At 51.8% G+C, this 16,448-nt stretch overlaps 1 protein-coding gene across 2 annotated transcripts in view; it reads right to left on the bottom strand.

Moving 5' to 3' along the window:
* The window catches only part of TUT4 (terminal uridylyl transferase 4), a 1,269,543-nt gene that overhangs the window by 35,120 nt on the left and 1,217,975 nt on the right, over positions 1 to 16,448 (bottom strand). For both annotated transcript variants that reach the window (XM_085602613.1, XM_085602614.1), the window contains exon 29: positions 6,467 to 6,998. In XM_085602613.1, the coding sequence (XP_085458739.1) occupies positions 6,467 to 6,998 (532 nt within the window). The remainder of the gene's footprint in view (positions 1 to 6,466; positions 6,999 to 16,448) is intronic.

The following is a 16,448-nucleotide window of genomic DNA, read 5'->3' as shown; positions in this document are numbered from 1 at the left end:
AGCGCCATTAAAAAGATGGCGAGAAATAAGACCCCGGGCCTGGACGGGCTTCCTGTAGAGTTCTACGCGGCCTATGCCGACCTCCTAGCCCCTAGGCTGTTGGTGGTATATAAAGAGGCGAGGAGGCTGGGGCGTCTTCCAAGCTCGATGAGTGAGGCCTTGGTGGTCCCGCTCCTCAAGCCCGGCAGGGACTCATCCGATCCGGGATCCTACCGTCCCTTATCGATGCTGACGGTGGATTATAAAATACTGAGCAGCATCTTGGCCACGAGGCTGCTTGGGCACATGAGTTCCTTGGTGCATGAGGACCAGGCTGGCTTTATCCCCAGGCGTAACACGACCGTGAACATTCGCAGGTTGTGCCGCCTGCTTGGGGAACCGCTTGTAGACGCCCCGTGCCCGGTTGTCCTATCAGTGGACTTAGAGAAGGCTTTTGATAGCCTGGAATGGGACTACCTTTGCACTGTGTTGCGGAGGTTCGGCCTCGGGGAGGGTTTCGTCAGATGGACCAGGGTGCTGTACGCCTCGGCGTCGGCCAGGGTCCGGGCGGGACCGCTGATTTCCTCACGATACCCGGTGGAACGGGGCACGAGGCAGGGCTGCTCGCTGTCCCCACTGCTCTTTGCGCTGGCGGTGGAGCCTCTTGCGTTGCATCTCCGGTCGGGGGCCCATTACGCGGGCCTATGGACCCTGTCGGGCCCGCACTACGTCTCACTATACGCAGACGACCTGTTGCTCTTCCTAGAAGACCCGCTTGCTGCTCTACAGGGAGCTGCGACGGCGCTCACGGAGTTTGGGGAGGTCTCGGGCCTCCGAGTGAATTGGACTAAGACTTGTCTTTTCCCGATTCGCAGGGGCACCCCTACACCTGCTTTAAGTAGGGAGATTAGATGGGAACCCGACTGCTTCAAATATCTAGGGGTGTATGTTTATCATGAACCCTCTGGCCTCCTCGAGGGGAACATTGCCCGGGGCATCCGGGCACTTCGAGGCAGTATGGGCTTTTGGGCCACGCTGCCGCTCTCGGTGGCAGGGCGGATTGCTCTGCTTAAAATGGTGGCGCTCCCCCGGATGTTATATTATTTCCGGACACTACCGATCTGGATCCCACCGACCACGTTTCGACTATTACGGTCACTGATAGTCGGATTCCTTTGGGGCTCGGGCCGCCGGCGGGTGGCCCTCAAGACCCTGATGAGGCCGAAGGAGGAGGGTGGGCTCGCGGTGCCGGACTTCGAAAAGTATTACTTAGCGGCGCAGCTCCAGACCTTCACCCAGGAGATCGCTCGGGAGTTCCGGGGCCCCGAGGATAGGAGGGGTACGGGTATGGCCAGGCATGTTCTCTCCTTCATAGTGATGAGGCAACGATTGGCCTTGCAGGACTTGTCAATGGAGGAGCGGACCGTTCGCCTGTGCTGGAACCGAGCTCACGCCCGGGGCCACCAGCGAACACCGTATGCACCCGAAATACCGCTGGGGATGCTAACGGCTTTGCCCCATGGGGGTGATTGGTCGCGCTTGGCGACCTGGGAGGACGCAGGTCTGCAGCTCATCGGTGATCTATATGAGGACGGGACGATCCTGCCATTCCAGGAGCTCATTGATCGCTTCGGGATTCCCCGCGGCGACTTTTTGCTGCACTCGGCCCTTGTTCGAGCGATCCAGGCGCACTGGCGGTCCGGGCAGGCGGAACCCCCTTTATCCCAGGTGTGCCAATACGTGATGATGTCCGCGGGCACGGTAAGGGCGGTCACTTGCCTTTACGGTAGACTGCTCAACGAGGGGCTGGCTCCCCTCACCACCCTGAGAAACCGATGGGAGGAGGACATTGGCAGGGAGATCCCAGAGACGACCTGGGCTCAGTTGGTGCGGCGAGCCTGGAAGGGCACACGCCACACCCGCTTTCAATTAGTCCATTATTATGTGCTCCATAGAGCATATTTGACCCCGGTGAAAATCAGGCGATATTTTGCTACGGCATCGGCGGAGTGCCCCAGGTGCCCGGCCCAGGAGGCGGACCTTCTCCACATGCTGTGGGCCTGCCCGGGACTGTCGGCCTATTGGGAGGAAGAGGGGAAGACCCTGGAGGAGACGACGGGGCGATCCCTTTCGTTGGATGCGGCGGTGGGTCTCCTGCACTGGTTCCCTCATACCCCCAAGAATAAAATATCTAGTAAATTAATTGATTTGGGGCTGCTCCTTGCTAAACGGGAGGTGACCAGGAACTGGAAGGCACGGGCCGGCCCGACAGGGAGCCGGTGGCACAGCGAATTTTTGAAGTGGGCAGCAGGGGAGAGCACGCTTAGATACCAGCTAGCTTGGAGGCAGCGTAACGAGAAGGCCGAGGAGACAGCGCTGGAGTGGGAGATGCTAGTGCAGGCCCTTAGGGATTATTGCGCCCCCGGCGACGCCGAACGTGAGGAAGCGGCGCGCCCCGAGTCCCATTAGATGGTTGCACTTCTCAGCTTTATTGGTTTTCCCTATGGGTCCTCTAGAAGATCCGGTTGCGGTTGATGCCGCGCGCTGATGGCGGGGGAGGGGGGAGGGGTTTTCCTGGGATTGGGGTGTTTTGAGGGTGGGGGGTTCTTTTGGAGTTATAGGCTTGTTTAGAAAAGCAGATGAAGGACAATGGATCTTCCGGGCCAACCTCCACATCCTCCGGAGCCCCCATTGAATTTCGCCGCCCGACCCCAGGGTTGTGGGCTGAATGGCTGTGTAAGCAACATCCGGAGGGGGATGGAGGGCTGTGTTTCAATGCTTTGGTTTGAGATATAATGTTGGCCGATCATGTAACGATTTACTGATTCCTGCAATAAAAATAATTTAAAAAAAAAAAATCATTCTTTAGCTAACTCCGCCACCCCAGTTCAGACATGGCCATATGCAAATCAGTCTGACCCTGCGCCTCATGGGAACAGTCCAGCCCGAACTGCCAAGCCATATCTTCCCTGGACCGGAAACAAGCATCCTGGGACCGGTTTCTGGCTAATCAGCCGTCATCAGCCAGGCTAGCTTGAATCCAGTGGCAAAGTGAGCAAAGGACCCACGTCTGGGCATACCCTGCCAACTTAGGGTGAACAAAGCAAAACCAAAGGGATTCAAGCTAGCCTGGCTGATGACGGCTGATCCGTCCATCATTCCCTTTGGTTTTGCCTTGAAACTCTCCAGCGCACTGTCTGCCTTATCGCCAAACAGGCGAGTACCATCAAAAGGCATGTCCATGAGGGAACTCTGGACATCCCCCGAAAACCCAGTGCACCGCAGCCAGGCATGGCGACACAGGGCCACTGTTGTGGAGATCGCTCTCCCTAAAGAATCTGCGGTGTGCAGCCCACACTGAATGGCGAACTTCGCGGTATCCTTCCCCTCTGCAAGAGCTTGGGAAAGTATATCCCGAACCTCTTCCGGGGACTTGGGCAGTGTCTGCGCCCAAAAGGCATGCGGTGTTGACTGACCGCAGCCCCATGCTGGCAGAGGAAAATAACTTCTTGCCAAACTGCTCCAGCTTTTTCGATTCCTTATCCGGCGGGGCGGTAAGGAACGCACTTTGGGAAGTGGAGGCCTGAATGACCAGGCTCTCCGGAGTCGGATGAGTTGTCAAAAAGGCCGGGTCACCCGGTGCCGGGCGACGACGCCTGGCCACGTTCTTATCCACAGGAACCTCTGTGGCTGGCCTAGACCAGGTGCTCAACAAAACATCCGTCAGGCCTCATTAAACGGAAGCAGAGGTTCCATAGAACTTGCCGCCGGCTGAAGCACTTCAGTAAGGAGGTTCGTCTTTGGAGTGACAGTAGGCAGATCAAGTTCAAGGGCCTCAGCTGCTCTACGGATCTCCACAGTATATGTGGCGCCCTCCTCCATGATAGCGGGAGGAGACATAAATCCAGGCTCAGAGGAGAGGTCAAGGCCACCTGAATCCTCCGAGCCCTCCGCCCACTCATGTTCAAACTCGCACTGAAGTGCAAGAGGGTCCTCCGACCCCTCCCAGTCATCCCCCCTCCTCCACGGCCTGAGGCACATGCGGCAGCGGCGGGGGAGGCACAGTGGAAAACAAATGCTCCAACGGTGCCGGGAACTGCGCCGGTCTGCGCCGATCCGTCTCCATGTCCCAATTAGGGTCCCAAGCCGGAGCAAAATTGCCCAAAACCTCGGGCAAGGGCGGAGGTGGGACGAACCGAACCCATGGCGGCCCCAGGAACGGAGCTGCAGGGGGTGCTGGGGCCAGAGCCGCTGGCGGAGGACCCTGCAGCGCCAGGGCAAGAGCCGCCGCAGACGGTGGAGCCGGTGGCAAGCAAGGGTCCTCAATAGGGACCGCGGGCCTGAAGGCGCGCCGGCGGGAGCCCTAGGCCTGAAAAGGCGGTTCATGGCGGCAAGATACTCTTGCAGCTGTGCCGGAGTTGCCGACGGACCCGGATAAGGCGGGTAGGCCGCGGGACTCCTACGCTCCAACGGAGCCGCAGAGGAAGGACCTCTGGCCCCCTCGTCCGCGTCTGGAGACCGACAGGGGGACGTCGGAGAGCGAACACGCTTCTTCGACTTTTTCTTGTGACGTCTCTTACCCGATTCCGAGGGTGAAGACTTTGACCCCGAGAAGCGATGATGATGGCTCCGCGGTCTGTCCCTCGAGCGACCCCTGGACCTCGAACGGCGCAGAGACGACAGCCTGGCCTCCAGCCGCTTTCGGGACCGCTCCCGCAAAGCCTTTGGAGCCATGGCCAGACAGTGTGACCTTTTGTACCGCTTTGTTCACCATAAGTTGGCAGGGTATGCTCAGACGTTGAGTCCCTTGCTCACTTTGCCACTGGATTCAAGCAAGCCTGGCTGAAGACGGCTGAAATGCCAGAAACCGGTCCTAGGAAGCTTGTTTCCGGTCCAGGGAAGGCATGGCTTGGCAGTTCGGGCTGGACTGTTCCCATGAAGCACAGGGTCAGACTGATTTGCATATGGCCATGTCTGAACTGGGGTGGCAGAGTGGGCTAAAGAACGGTGATGGATCAAACCCAGATCTGTTGACTGGGTGTGAGTGTTTGATTGGTTCTGATGCTCCGTCCATCACCACCCCCTTTTGTACCGCTTTGTTCGCCATAAGTTGGCAGGGTATGCTCAGACGTTGAGTCCCTTGCTCACTTTGCCACTGGATTCAAGCAAGCCTGGCTGAAGACGGCTGAAATGCCAGAAACCGGTCCTAGGAAGCTTGTTTCCGGTCCAGGGAAGGCATGGCTGGGCAGTTCGGGCTGGACTGTTCCCATGAGGCACAGGGTCAGACTGATTTGCATATGGCCATGTCTGAACTGTGGTGGCAGAGTGGGCTAAAGAACGGTGATGGATCAAACCCAGATCTGTTGACTGGGTGTGAGTGTTTGATTGGTTCTGATGCTCCGTCCATCACCACCCCCTTTTGTACCGCTTTGTTCGCCATAAGCTGGCAGGGTATGCTCAGACGTTGAGTCCCTTGCTCACTTTGCCACTGGATTCAAGCAAGCCTGGCTGAAGACGGCTGAAATGCCAGAAACCGGTCCTAGGAAGCTTGTTTGCGGTCCAGTGAAGGCATGGCTTGGCAGTTCGGGCTGGACTGTTCCCATGAGGCACGGGGTCAGACTGATTTGCATATGGCCATATCTGAACTGGGGTGGCAGAGTGGGCTAAAGAACGGTGATGGATCAAACCCAGATCTGTTGACTGGGTGTGAGTGTTTGATTGGTTCTGATACTCCGTCCATCACCACCCCCTTTTGTACCGCTTTGTTCGCCATAAATTGGCAGGGTATGCTCAGACGTTGACCACGTATGCTCCGTCCATCACCACCCCCTTTTGTACAGATAGTCGGAACATGACCGGAAGTCATGGTCGCGCTCCAGGCAGTAGAGACAGACGCCATGGGGGTCGGCCACCGACATCTTATGGCGACAGGCCCCACAGGATTTGAACCCAGGCATCCCTACGCGGCACCAGGAGTCAAAGGCTCAAAAGAAGTAGAGACAAAAGTCTCAAAAAGTTAGTAAAAAAATGACTAGGGTACGTGCTCTAATCGGATCTGCGCTTGCTGGCGCAGAAAAATAAAGAACGGACGTCAGTGCGCATGGGTGGCGTCTAAGTAGTCTCCGTGATGTCATCTAAGCGCTTACGATGCCAGCGACGGACGCGGAGCAGCACGACGCCATCTGCCGACGCGCAGGGGTACTGCTGACGAAAAACTTTCCGGATACAGTCTGACGCCTGGGGATATTCTAAGGTAAGGAATCTATCACTAATGTGTCTCTTTCAGATAAAACAACCACTGAAATCAATTTGTGTGCTGCACAAATGGCAATGAAAAAACATACTTGTGCGGACATGCATATTTCTTTAACATTATTGCATGGAATTACCTTATACCCCTAGAATCAAGCATACACAAATGCTTTGAGTTTTTTCCCGTTGAGTAAAATCATCATTATGTGAAATATTTAGTAGAAATAAGAATTACCTGAATTCCCCACAGTGCCATTGCTCACCCGTGCATTTGTTATCATGGAGTTTTGCCAGTGTCCCTCGCGAGAAGAATTAGGTATTCTTATTGCAGTAGCAGCAGGTTGCGCAAAGATAATGCTAGGATCATTCAAGCTTACATTGCTCTGGTGAGTTGTAGAAATACTGCTGCCCGATCTCAGAGAAAAAGGGACACCAGAAGAGTGAGGAGGGGTGCTTGGTGAAGAGTGAATCCCAGGCCCATGAGCAGGCCACGAGGTGTTAGAAAGCTGAATTTGATGGGGGTGGTGCATTGGAAGTAATCCCAGGTTGTGCAAAGCAGAATACTGATTAGGTGGTGAGTGAGGAAAGTTGAATACAGGCAGCTGAACCTGGTTGGATTGTTGCACAGTCGCTTGTTGTTGAACATGTTTCTGATGGGATATGGTTTGCTGTGACTGAGTTACGTTAACAGAGGCTGATGGTGAAGAATTTTGTGCAAACGGCTGTGGTTGAGGCTGTGGAGAATACGATGGTTGATGGGTGTCAGACTGTTAAAAAAAAGTAATATTAATCATTAGTTCTGATTTTTGTCTATATTAAACTTCCTCACAATTTACAATGATCAGACACAGAACATTTAGAAAACAAAGTAAAACACACCACATCACCTGGAATCAAGTTTTATTTATGTCTCCACTTGCTAGTCTAACAATTCCGCGATTCGGTATATTCAGTGCTGGTTTTTTTCTCCTTCTTTAAAGTACATTTTTAATTCCAAAGTGTGCAATTCTTTTAAATTAATGCAAATCAGGTAGTTGTTAATTAAATAAGTCTCTCTAAGAAATCTCTCTAAGAAAACAATAAAACATCTGGAAGGATGATCAAAATATTATTAAGTAATCTCAAGTTATGCCTTTACACCACTGTCATGGAACAATACCTATGAGATCTATATTTTTGCTGATGTAAAGAACAAGTTACTTACCTTCGGTAACGCTTTTTCTGGTGGATACAGTATCTGCCTGTGGATTCCTCACCTTGTGAATATCCCCTGCGCCAGCAACATTCGGAAACTTTTGTAGCAGTCCACGCCGATGGGGTCGACGACGACGTCACAGAGACACGGCTCCGCTCGCGACTCCGCTGACGTCACCGGCTCCATAAGAAGACCTCGTCGGCGTGATGACGTCAGTTCCGCCCCTTTTTTCCGTGCCTTCGAGGCACATGGACGGACTGACAGCAATATATATACACAGTACACAATATGCATATCAACACACTCAGTGTGGAAAATAAATAACAAAGCACAAGAAATAACATAATGCTTTTGACAGTGATAAACACATTTGAAACCCATCAATAGAATTACAGGCATAGAAATACCGGTATAGAAGGACGGACAACGGGGAGGCGGGTGGGTCAGTGAGGAATCCACAGGCAGATACTGTATCCACCAGAAAAAGCATTACCGAAGGTAAGTAAGTTGTTCTTCTGATGGATACATCTGCCAGTGGATTCCTCACCTTGTGAATAGATTCCACAGCAGTCCCCACCTTCTATACCAGAAAATCCTGAAGGACGGATCGCGCAAAATGTCCGTCCCTCCTCACCTCGGTGTCTAAGCAATAATGTCTTGCGAAGGTGTGGAGGGAGGCCCAAGTTGCCGCCCTACAAATGTCCTCCACCGGAACACCCCTAGCTAAGGCAGATGTGAAAGACTTTGCTCTGGTAGAATTTGCCCTCAAACCCTCCGGAGGCTCCTTACCAGCTAGGGAGTAGCATATCTTGATGCACAAGACAATCCACCTGGAAAGGGTGCGCTTGTTCACCGCTCGACCCTTCCTGCAGCCAGCAAAGCCCACAAAGAGCTGGTCATCAATCCTGGAGTCCCTTGTCCTGTCCAGGTAGAAGCTCACCGCCCTCTTAGGGTCCAAGCGGTGAAGTCTCTCCTCCTCCTTGGAAGGGTGAGGGGGAGGATAGAAAGAAGGAAGGGTAATGGACTGCCCCAAATGGAAGGAAGTTACCACCTTAGGCAAAAATGCAGCCCTGGTCCTGAGTACCATTCGTTCAGCATGAATGGTCAAGAATGGGGGTTTTGAACTTAGAGCTTGAAGCTCACTTACCCTCCTTGCCGAGGTGATTGTAACGAGGAAAACTGTCTTAAAGGACAACAACCTCAAGGGACACTTGTGTAAGGGTTCGAAGAGAGAACCCATAAGATAGGTTAGTACAAGATTTAAGTCCCATTGAGGCACAATAAAGGGAGTAGGAGGAAACTTGTTTGTAAGGCCCTTTATAAAACGAAGAACAATAGGTGATTTGAATAATGACGGCTGATCCGGCAAACAAAGGAAAGCCGACAGAGCCGATAAATATCCTTTCACCGTAGCCACAGCAAAGCCTTGCTGAGCAAGAGAAAGGGCAAACTGTATAATATTAGACAGACGAGCCTTCAAAGGATCAATGGACCGCTCTCCACACCAGAGAACAAATTTCGACCACCTATATGAGTAAATGGACTTGGTGGAGTGTCGCCTGGCCGATAAAATAACAACCACCACATCCGGCGGGAGAGAGAAAGAATTCAGGTTGCCCCATTCAATCTCCAGGCATGAAGGTGTAAGCTCTGGAGGTGGGGGTGTAGAACCTGTCCCTCCGACTGCGAGAGGAGGTCTGCCCTCAGAGGGAGACGGAGCGGAGGGCACGAGGAGAGGTGTACCACACCCTTCTTTGCCAATCCGGGGCGATCAATATAACTTGGGCCCGGTCTTGGCGAATCTTCCTCAGAACCCGAGGAATCAAGGGTATGGGAGGAAATGCGTAAAGGAGTCGAGACCTCCAACTCAACTGAAACGCGTCCCCCAACGCTCCCTGCATTGGATACTGGAGACTGCAGAATAACGGACAGTGCGTGTTCTCGCGGGTGGCAAATAGATCCACCCGAGGAGTTCCCCACGTCCGAAAGACGTGATGAACCACCTCCGGATGGAGCCTCCACTCGTGGTCGGCGGAGAACTGCCGACTGAGACAGTCCGCACGCACATTCAACACCCCGGCCAGATGATTTGCCATCAGACAAATCTGATGGTCCTGAGCCCAGGACCATAGACGCAGGGCCTCTCTGCAGAGACAAAGAGACCCCACTCCTCCCTGTTTGTTTATATACCAGATCGCGGTAGTGTTGTCCGTCAGGACTTGAACAGACTGACCGCGAAGGGAAGGGAGGAAGGCCTTGAGCACCAAACGTATCGCCCGCAATTCCAGAAGGTTGATGTGAAGCAACCTTTCCTCTGGAGACCAAAGACCCTTGATCTCCAGATCCCCCAGATGAGCACCCCACCCTAAGGTGGATGCATCCGTTATCACTGTGGCCACTGATGGAGGAAGATGGAAAGGCTTTCCTTGAGACAGATTGCCCTCCATGCCCCACCAAGATAGATCCGCCGCAGCTTCTCTGGAGATCCTCACAGACTCCCTGAGATCTCCCTTGTGCTGATACCACTGCTTGCGGAGGCACCACTGGAGCGCCCTCATGTGCCAACGTGCATGGTTGACCAACAGAATGCAAGAAGCAAACAGACCGAGCAGGCGAAGGACCTTCAGGACCGGAACAACCGCTCCGTTGTAAAAGAAAGGAATCATTTCCTGTATGTCAAGAATCCTTTGAGGAGGAGGGAATGCTCGACAAACAGTAGTGTCCAGTACCGCACCTATGAACAGGTTGCGCTGAGAGGGCACCAGGTGAGATTTGGGCACATTTATCGAAAAACCCAAGTTGTACAACAGTTGAGTTGTATCCCGCAGATGATGCAGCACCTTCTCTGGAGACTCCGCCTTGATCAGCCAGTCGTCCAGATAGGGGAAAACTAGAGAGACCCCATATCTTCTGAGATGGGCTGCCACCACTGCCATCACCTTCGTGAAGACCCGAGGTGCAGAAGTAAGACCAAACGGGAGGACCGCAAACTGATAATGTTGCGACCCTACCGTGAAACGGAGATACTTTCTGTGCGACTTCAGGATTGGGATGTGAAAATACGCATCCTGCAAGTCGATGGACACCATCCAGTCCTCCTGATTCAGCGCTTGAAGAACCTGAGCAAGGGTGAGCATCTTGAACTTCTCTTGCTTTAGATAAAGATTCAAGATCCTGAGGTCCAATATCGGACGCAATCTGCCGTCCTTTTTCGGTATCAGGAAATACCGGGAGTAGCATCCCTGACCCCTCTCCTGCTCTGGAACCACCTCTATCGCACCTTTCTGAAACAACTTCAGGACTTCCTCCTGCAGGAGAAGACGGTGGTCCTCCGAGCAAGCCCCTTGGCAAGAAGGGTAATTTGGAGGGAATTCCCGAAAGGGAAGGGCATACCCATTTTCCACAAGATCTAGAACCCAGAGATCTGTAGTTATAGATTCCCAATCTTGTAGAAAATGGGTAAGCCGGCCCCCCACAGGACCAGCCTGATCCGGAATGGCGAATCTAGGGCTGTTTTGCGGTGGTGGGAGGGGCTGAGGAAGAGGAAGAGGAGGAGGAGAGCTGACGGCCACGTGTGCGACCCCTGATTCTTCCTCTGTAACCTCTCGACGAGGAACCTTGCTGCTGCTGCTGTTGCTGCTGCGGAGTCTGCCTATAGGTTCGAAAAGATGTCCTTCCAAAACATCTGTACCTCTTAAAAGACCCTCTCGACTGAGACTGGAGTCCCAAAGATTTAGCAGTTGCCTTGCTCTCTTTGAATCTTTCTAGAGCAGCATCTGCCTTTTTTCCAAAGAGGCCAGACCCATCAAACGGTAGATCCAATAGGGTTGGTTGCACACCTTGAGAGAACTCCGAAGTTCTCAACCAAGCACTTCTTCTAGTTGCAACCGACGACCCCATGATCCTTGCAACAGAATCTGCTGTGTCCAGCCCACTTTGGATCACTTGCCGCGCAGCCGCCTGAGCATCAGCCAAGATGTCGTTAAAACCAGATCTATCCTCATCAGGTAGCTTCGGCACCAGTTTCCTCGCCGAATCCATCAGCGCATGTACATAGCGTCCCAAAAGACATGTGGCATTAGTCGATTTCAAAGCCATGCTGGCTGATGAAAACACCTTCTTTGCCGACTGGTCCAGTCTTTTTGCCTCTCTGTCCCCAGAGACCTGTGGAAAGGCTCCTTTAGACTTCCCAGAACAAGCCGCCTGAATTACCAAGTGTAGGAGAGCAGGGTCTGCAATCCTATGATCACCCCAGATTTTTGCTTTTTGCTTCATTGGTTTGCGACGGGGTTAGCATTCCACCCTTCTAGAGGGACACGACATGTATGTAACTGGCCCTCCTTACGATGCACCACGACGTTTTCCCCGCTGGTCTGGTTGCTCCAGACTGGCCCTGGCTCCCCTCCAACAGAGGAGCACCCCGGACCCTCCTGGTCCACTCCAGACGCCATCTTGACTCCACCGCGTGGGCTTGCCTTTGCCAAGGCTTGTTGCTCCAATCCTGGACCCAGCATCGCCGACAGCAGACACCTTCGTGGGACAGCTCGCCCCGCCAGCCTGGTCGCCGACAACGCCTCCTGGTCCGAGGGACAGCACAGTCCAGCGTCGCCCACTCACCTGGTCGAGGTGACTTCCTCCGGCGCCATCCCGGTGCCCACACAATCACTGGCTAGTGATTAAGGACTGAGTCCCCTCTGCTTTCAGGTCATCTCCAGCATCGATCCAGGCTTGGATCCCTCCGAATATCTTCACTGGTCACCTGCCAGCAACTACTTCTTTCAGGCTCCAGAGACTTCAATGAGGATTCCCGACGTCTTTTGAACCCTATGCAGCCGCAGCCCCTGGGCTAGGTAACCCGAGCATTTCGGTGCTCCAACGTAGGTTCACTATCGAAGTGTCCAGATCCTTTTTCGTTTTCAGTCTAACTGGTCGGATTCGTCCGGAAACAGTAACTTTAGAAACGCTAGCGTCCATAGACTTCTTCCCGCATCCCGCATGAGAGTGCACACTCTGCACCCGATCTCCCTAGGCCTCCTGCTCCTAACCTTAGAGTTCAGTAGTGTAGTCCTAGCGATCCTGAAGCCTCTGGATCTGGTTACTCACCTGCTAGCATTTCGCATTCCACTTTCAGTGTATATGGTTTTTCGTGCCCCTCGGGCATTTGTGTAAATTGTGCAACGTGAAGTATTTCCTTAAGAGTTTTATATTGTGCTTAGCTCCCTGACTCATAAAGAGCCAGGGTAGTCTTGTTATAAATAAATATCCTTTATTTTCATAACAACTTGTGTGGTGTCCTTTCACTTGGTGTTCAAGGGGTAAATGTGATGGTAAAACAGCTGGCTTAACACGCCCTCTAGAGTTTAGCTTAAAGACTGCTCTTGTCCATGCTACTAGGATAGCTGGTCTATAAGGTTGACTTACAACCAATCATCAATAAGGGTCGTTTGGTATGATACACAGTGATCACTAGAATAGTGAGCACTATATATCAGGCCAACTTCTCACACCAAGCTCTCAGGCGATGGATGAGACGACAAAAATTCTGGATCACCTGGGGCCGCTCTGTATCTCCTAGCGATAGTCTTAGACACCGCAGGAGCAGAAAAAGGTTTGCGCCACACCTCCAACACAGGTTCTGCAATGGCCTCATTAAATGGAAGCAAAGGCTCTGACACCGCTGTGGGAGAATGCAAGACTTCAGTCAAGATGTTTGACTTAAATTCCTCTGTTGGAAGTTGGAGATCAAGTAATTCCGCAGCTCTCCTTATGACTGCATGGTAGGGTGCAACGTCCTTGGATGGCTCATCTGATGGCGGAGTAATCTCCCACTCAGGAGACAGGTCCAAGCCACTAGCTTCCTTAAGCTCGTCAAAAACCTCATCCGACTCCACCAATTCTCCATCCTCCGCTTCCTCCTGAAGGTATCTCTGCTCCTCAATAATCCTTTGAGTCTCCCTTCTGGAGCGAATTCGAAATCCTCGGCGTCGGCGGCGCCGTAATCAACTCCGACGGCACCGGTGCCGGCGTCGACCGGGGATCCGGCGGAGCCATCGGCGTCGAACGAGGTCGAGCCGGAGCCGGCGAGGATGGAAGCGGCGTCGACGTTCTCGGAGCCGGAGGATTCCAAGACGGCGTCGCTGGATAAAATGGATAGAAAGGGGCCTGAGGATATACTTGCGGCACCCCTAAGTTAAATGCCAAAGGACTCGTCGGACCCGCAGGTGCACCAGGGACATACATGGCACGAGCAAATACCCCATACATTGCATTTAAGTAATGTGATGGGTCCTGACCTGGCCCAGGGAAAGCAGGATACTGGCCAGGCCCCACCGGACTCGGGCCAACCGGCGCCGACGGTGGAATCAACGGCGTCGCAGGCTCACCCGGGGCTTGAAGATCTTCCGGGGCCGGAGATGGAGCCGGAGACGGAACCGGAGATGGAACCGGTGTCGGAGTCCGGGCTGGAACTGGCGAAGCCGGAGACAAAGAGACCACCGGAGATGAAGGACCAGCAGGCGAACCCGGCACAGGAGAAGGAGAAACAGAGTCCCTTCGACGCCGAGCAGGTGACTTCGGCTTCGGCGCCGTGCTCTTATCTGAATGGTGCCGAGAGGAGTGTCTTCTCTTTTTCTTGTGCTTCTTAGCTCGAGAAGCATGCCCCGAAGTCGACTTCGACGCCGACCTCGACTTCGATCGAGACCTCGATCTCTATCTCCTTCTCCCTCTCTTGTCCTTCTTCATTCTGGCAATAAAGAGCTTTACCTCCCGTTCCTTCAGAGCCTTCGTGCTCATCTTTCGGCAGCTGGTACAGCCATCCACATCGTGGTCCGAGGATAAACACCACACACAGTCCTCATGTGGGTCAGTGATGGACATATGCTTGCCACACTCCCGGCAAGGCTTAAACCCAGACTTCTTTGTCGACATCTTCAAAGAAGACAGGAAAAACAACGAAAATACACAAAGTATCAACGACGCTAACAACAGCGATTCCCGAAATCCGTTGGCTTCGACGGCGCGGAAAAAAGGGAACTGACGTCATCACGCCGACGAGGTCTTCTTATGGAGCTGGTGATGTCAGCGGAGTCGCGAGCGGAGCCGTGTCTCTGTGACGTCGTCGTCGACCCCATCGCCGTGGACTGCTACAAAAGTTTCCGAATGTTGCTGGCGCAGGGGATATTCACAAGGTGAGGAATCCACTGGCAGATGTATCCATCAGAAATTGTGTAACTTTGTGGATAAGGAGAATTTACCTACCTGTAAACTTAGTTCTCCATCATGGACATCTTCTTTGAATTCTTACACATAGAATAGATTCCCAAAACACACTTGTAACAGTATTTTTTAATAACTATAATAATGGTCACCAACCCGCATTTTTTTAGAAGATTAATGCGTAAATAAGAAAAGCTATAGGATACACTTTATATTTACTTCTATCTAACAGAAAACAAAAAAAAGAAAGAAAAACTGCATTGTTATTTTCCGACTACCAAGTATGCCCTCCACCATCCCAACATGTAGTGTAAGGACCAGAAGTTAGTGCTCAGTTATTTTGTTATATCATTAAGACAGGGAGTAGTGTGGGTTGCTTATGAATTCAACAATACTAATGATGTAGAACTAGAGTGGTAGGTAAGGAATAGTTTCTTACCTGTAACTTCAGTTCTCTTGTAGGGGAATTTCCATTATAGTCATAAGCACTGAATAGTCCCGCTCACGTGCAGGGATCCCGGAGCACTTTTTTACAATACATCTTCTTAAGTGTAGATGTTCACCTTTCCCCAGGAAGGCCTGCAAAGTCACTTAAAAAATAAAAAAAACTATGCAGCCTATAGGACTGGGCTACAACGGCCCAACCCTTCATCTTGTATTTTAAAAATGAGCCAGGAGAATTACACATGTATAATTTCATGATGTTTTAATATAACAGCATAAATCTCTTTCACAAACCCTTTTTTGATAGAGCATAGACATGACGGAAAGCAGGACAGTATAGTCCCATAGGCTGTCATATGAGTTAAAAAGAGAGGCTCTTCTGCCCTTAAGAACCCAAGGCCAGCAGTATTGCATCATGCTGAGCAGGGGGCAGTTGCTTCAATTCTTTTTGAGGTAATGCGTGAGGATATAAAGGTCCGATGGTTACTTCTGTGCACTCCACAGGGGAGGAGGCAGGGTTGCTTATGACTATAATAGAAATTCCCCTATAAGAGAATTGGAGTTACAGGTAAAAACGATTCCTTCTCTCGTAGGAGATTTCCATTTATAGTCATAAGCACTGAATAGAGTAGCAATCCCACCCCTACTTAAAGTAGCGGAGAAGACAGAGAGTGAATTAAGGTAGTCCTTTAAGCAAATAGATTTCTGAGGGAGGCCTATCCTACTCGAGCGTCTGCTCTAGCATCAGAGTCCGGGCCATAATTCTTGGTAAATGTATGGACAGATCTCCATGTGGCGGCTTTGGAAATATCTGTTATAGGGGTATTCCTCAATAAAGCCGCTATAGATGCTTTGCCTCTTGAGGAGTGGGCTTAAGCTGAAAGTGTCTTGCTAGCTTTTTAATAGCACAATAAGATACAGGAAACCATCCATCAGAAGATTGATTGCTTGGAAGTGGCTCATCGCAGAAAGACCGAACAATAGTTGATAAACAATTGGCTTGATCTGTGGATGTCCCATGTCTTATTGAGACACAATTTCAAAACTCTGCTCACATCCAGAGAATGAAGAGTTCTTTCAGCTGTTGTAGAGGGATTCTGAAAGAATGCTGGTAATGATATGGTCTGATTAACATGGAAATTAAATAACCTTAGGGAGGAATATCGGGTGAATTCTCATAACCACTTTGCTAGAATGGAAGACTATATATGGTTTGTGAGAACCAAATGTTTGTATTTCGCCAACGGTGCAATCTATTTTATTGCAACAAGGAAAGCTGTCTTCCAAGAAAGGTGTTGCAGGGAGTCTTGGTGAATAGGATCAAGGGATCCTGCATAGGACGAGAGAGTACTATGTTCAGTTG

Source organism: Triturus cristatus, chromosome 4_2, assembly GCF_964204655.1.
Source record: "Triturus cristatus chromosome 4_2, aTriCri1.1, whole genome shotgun sequence".
Taxonomy (NCBI): domain Eukaryota; kingdom Metazoa; phylum Chordata; class Amphibia; order Caudata; family Salamandridae; genus Triturus; species Triturus cristatus.
Note: the sequence above shows the minus strand (reverse complement) of the source record. Positions and strands in the feature narration are given on the sequence as shown.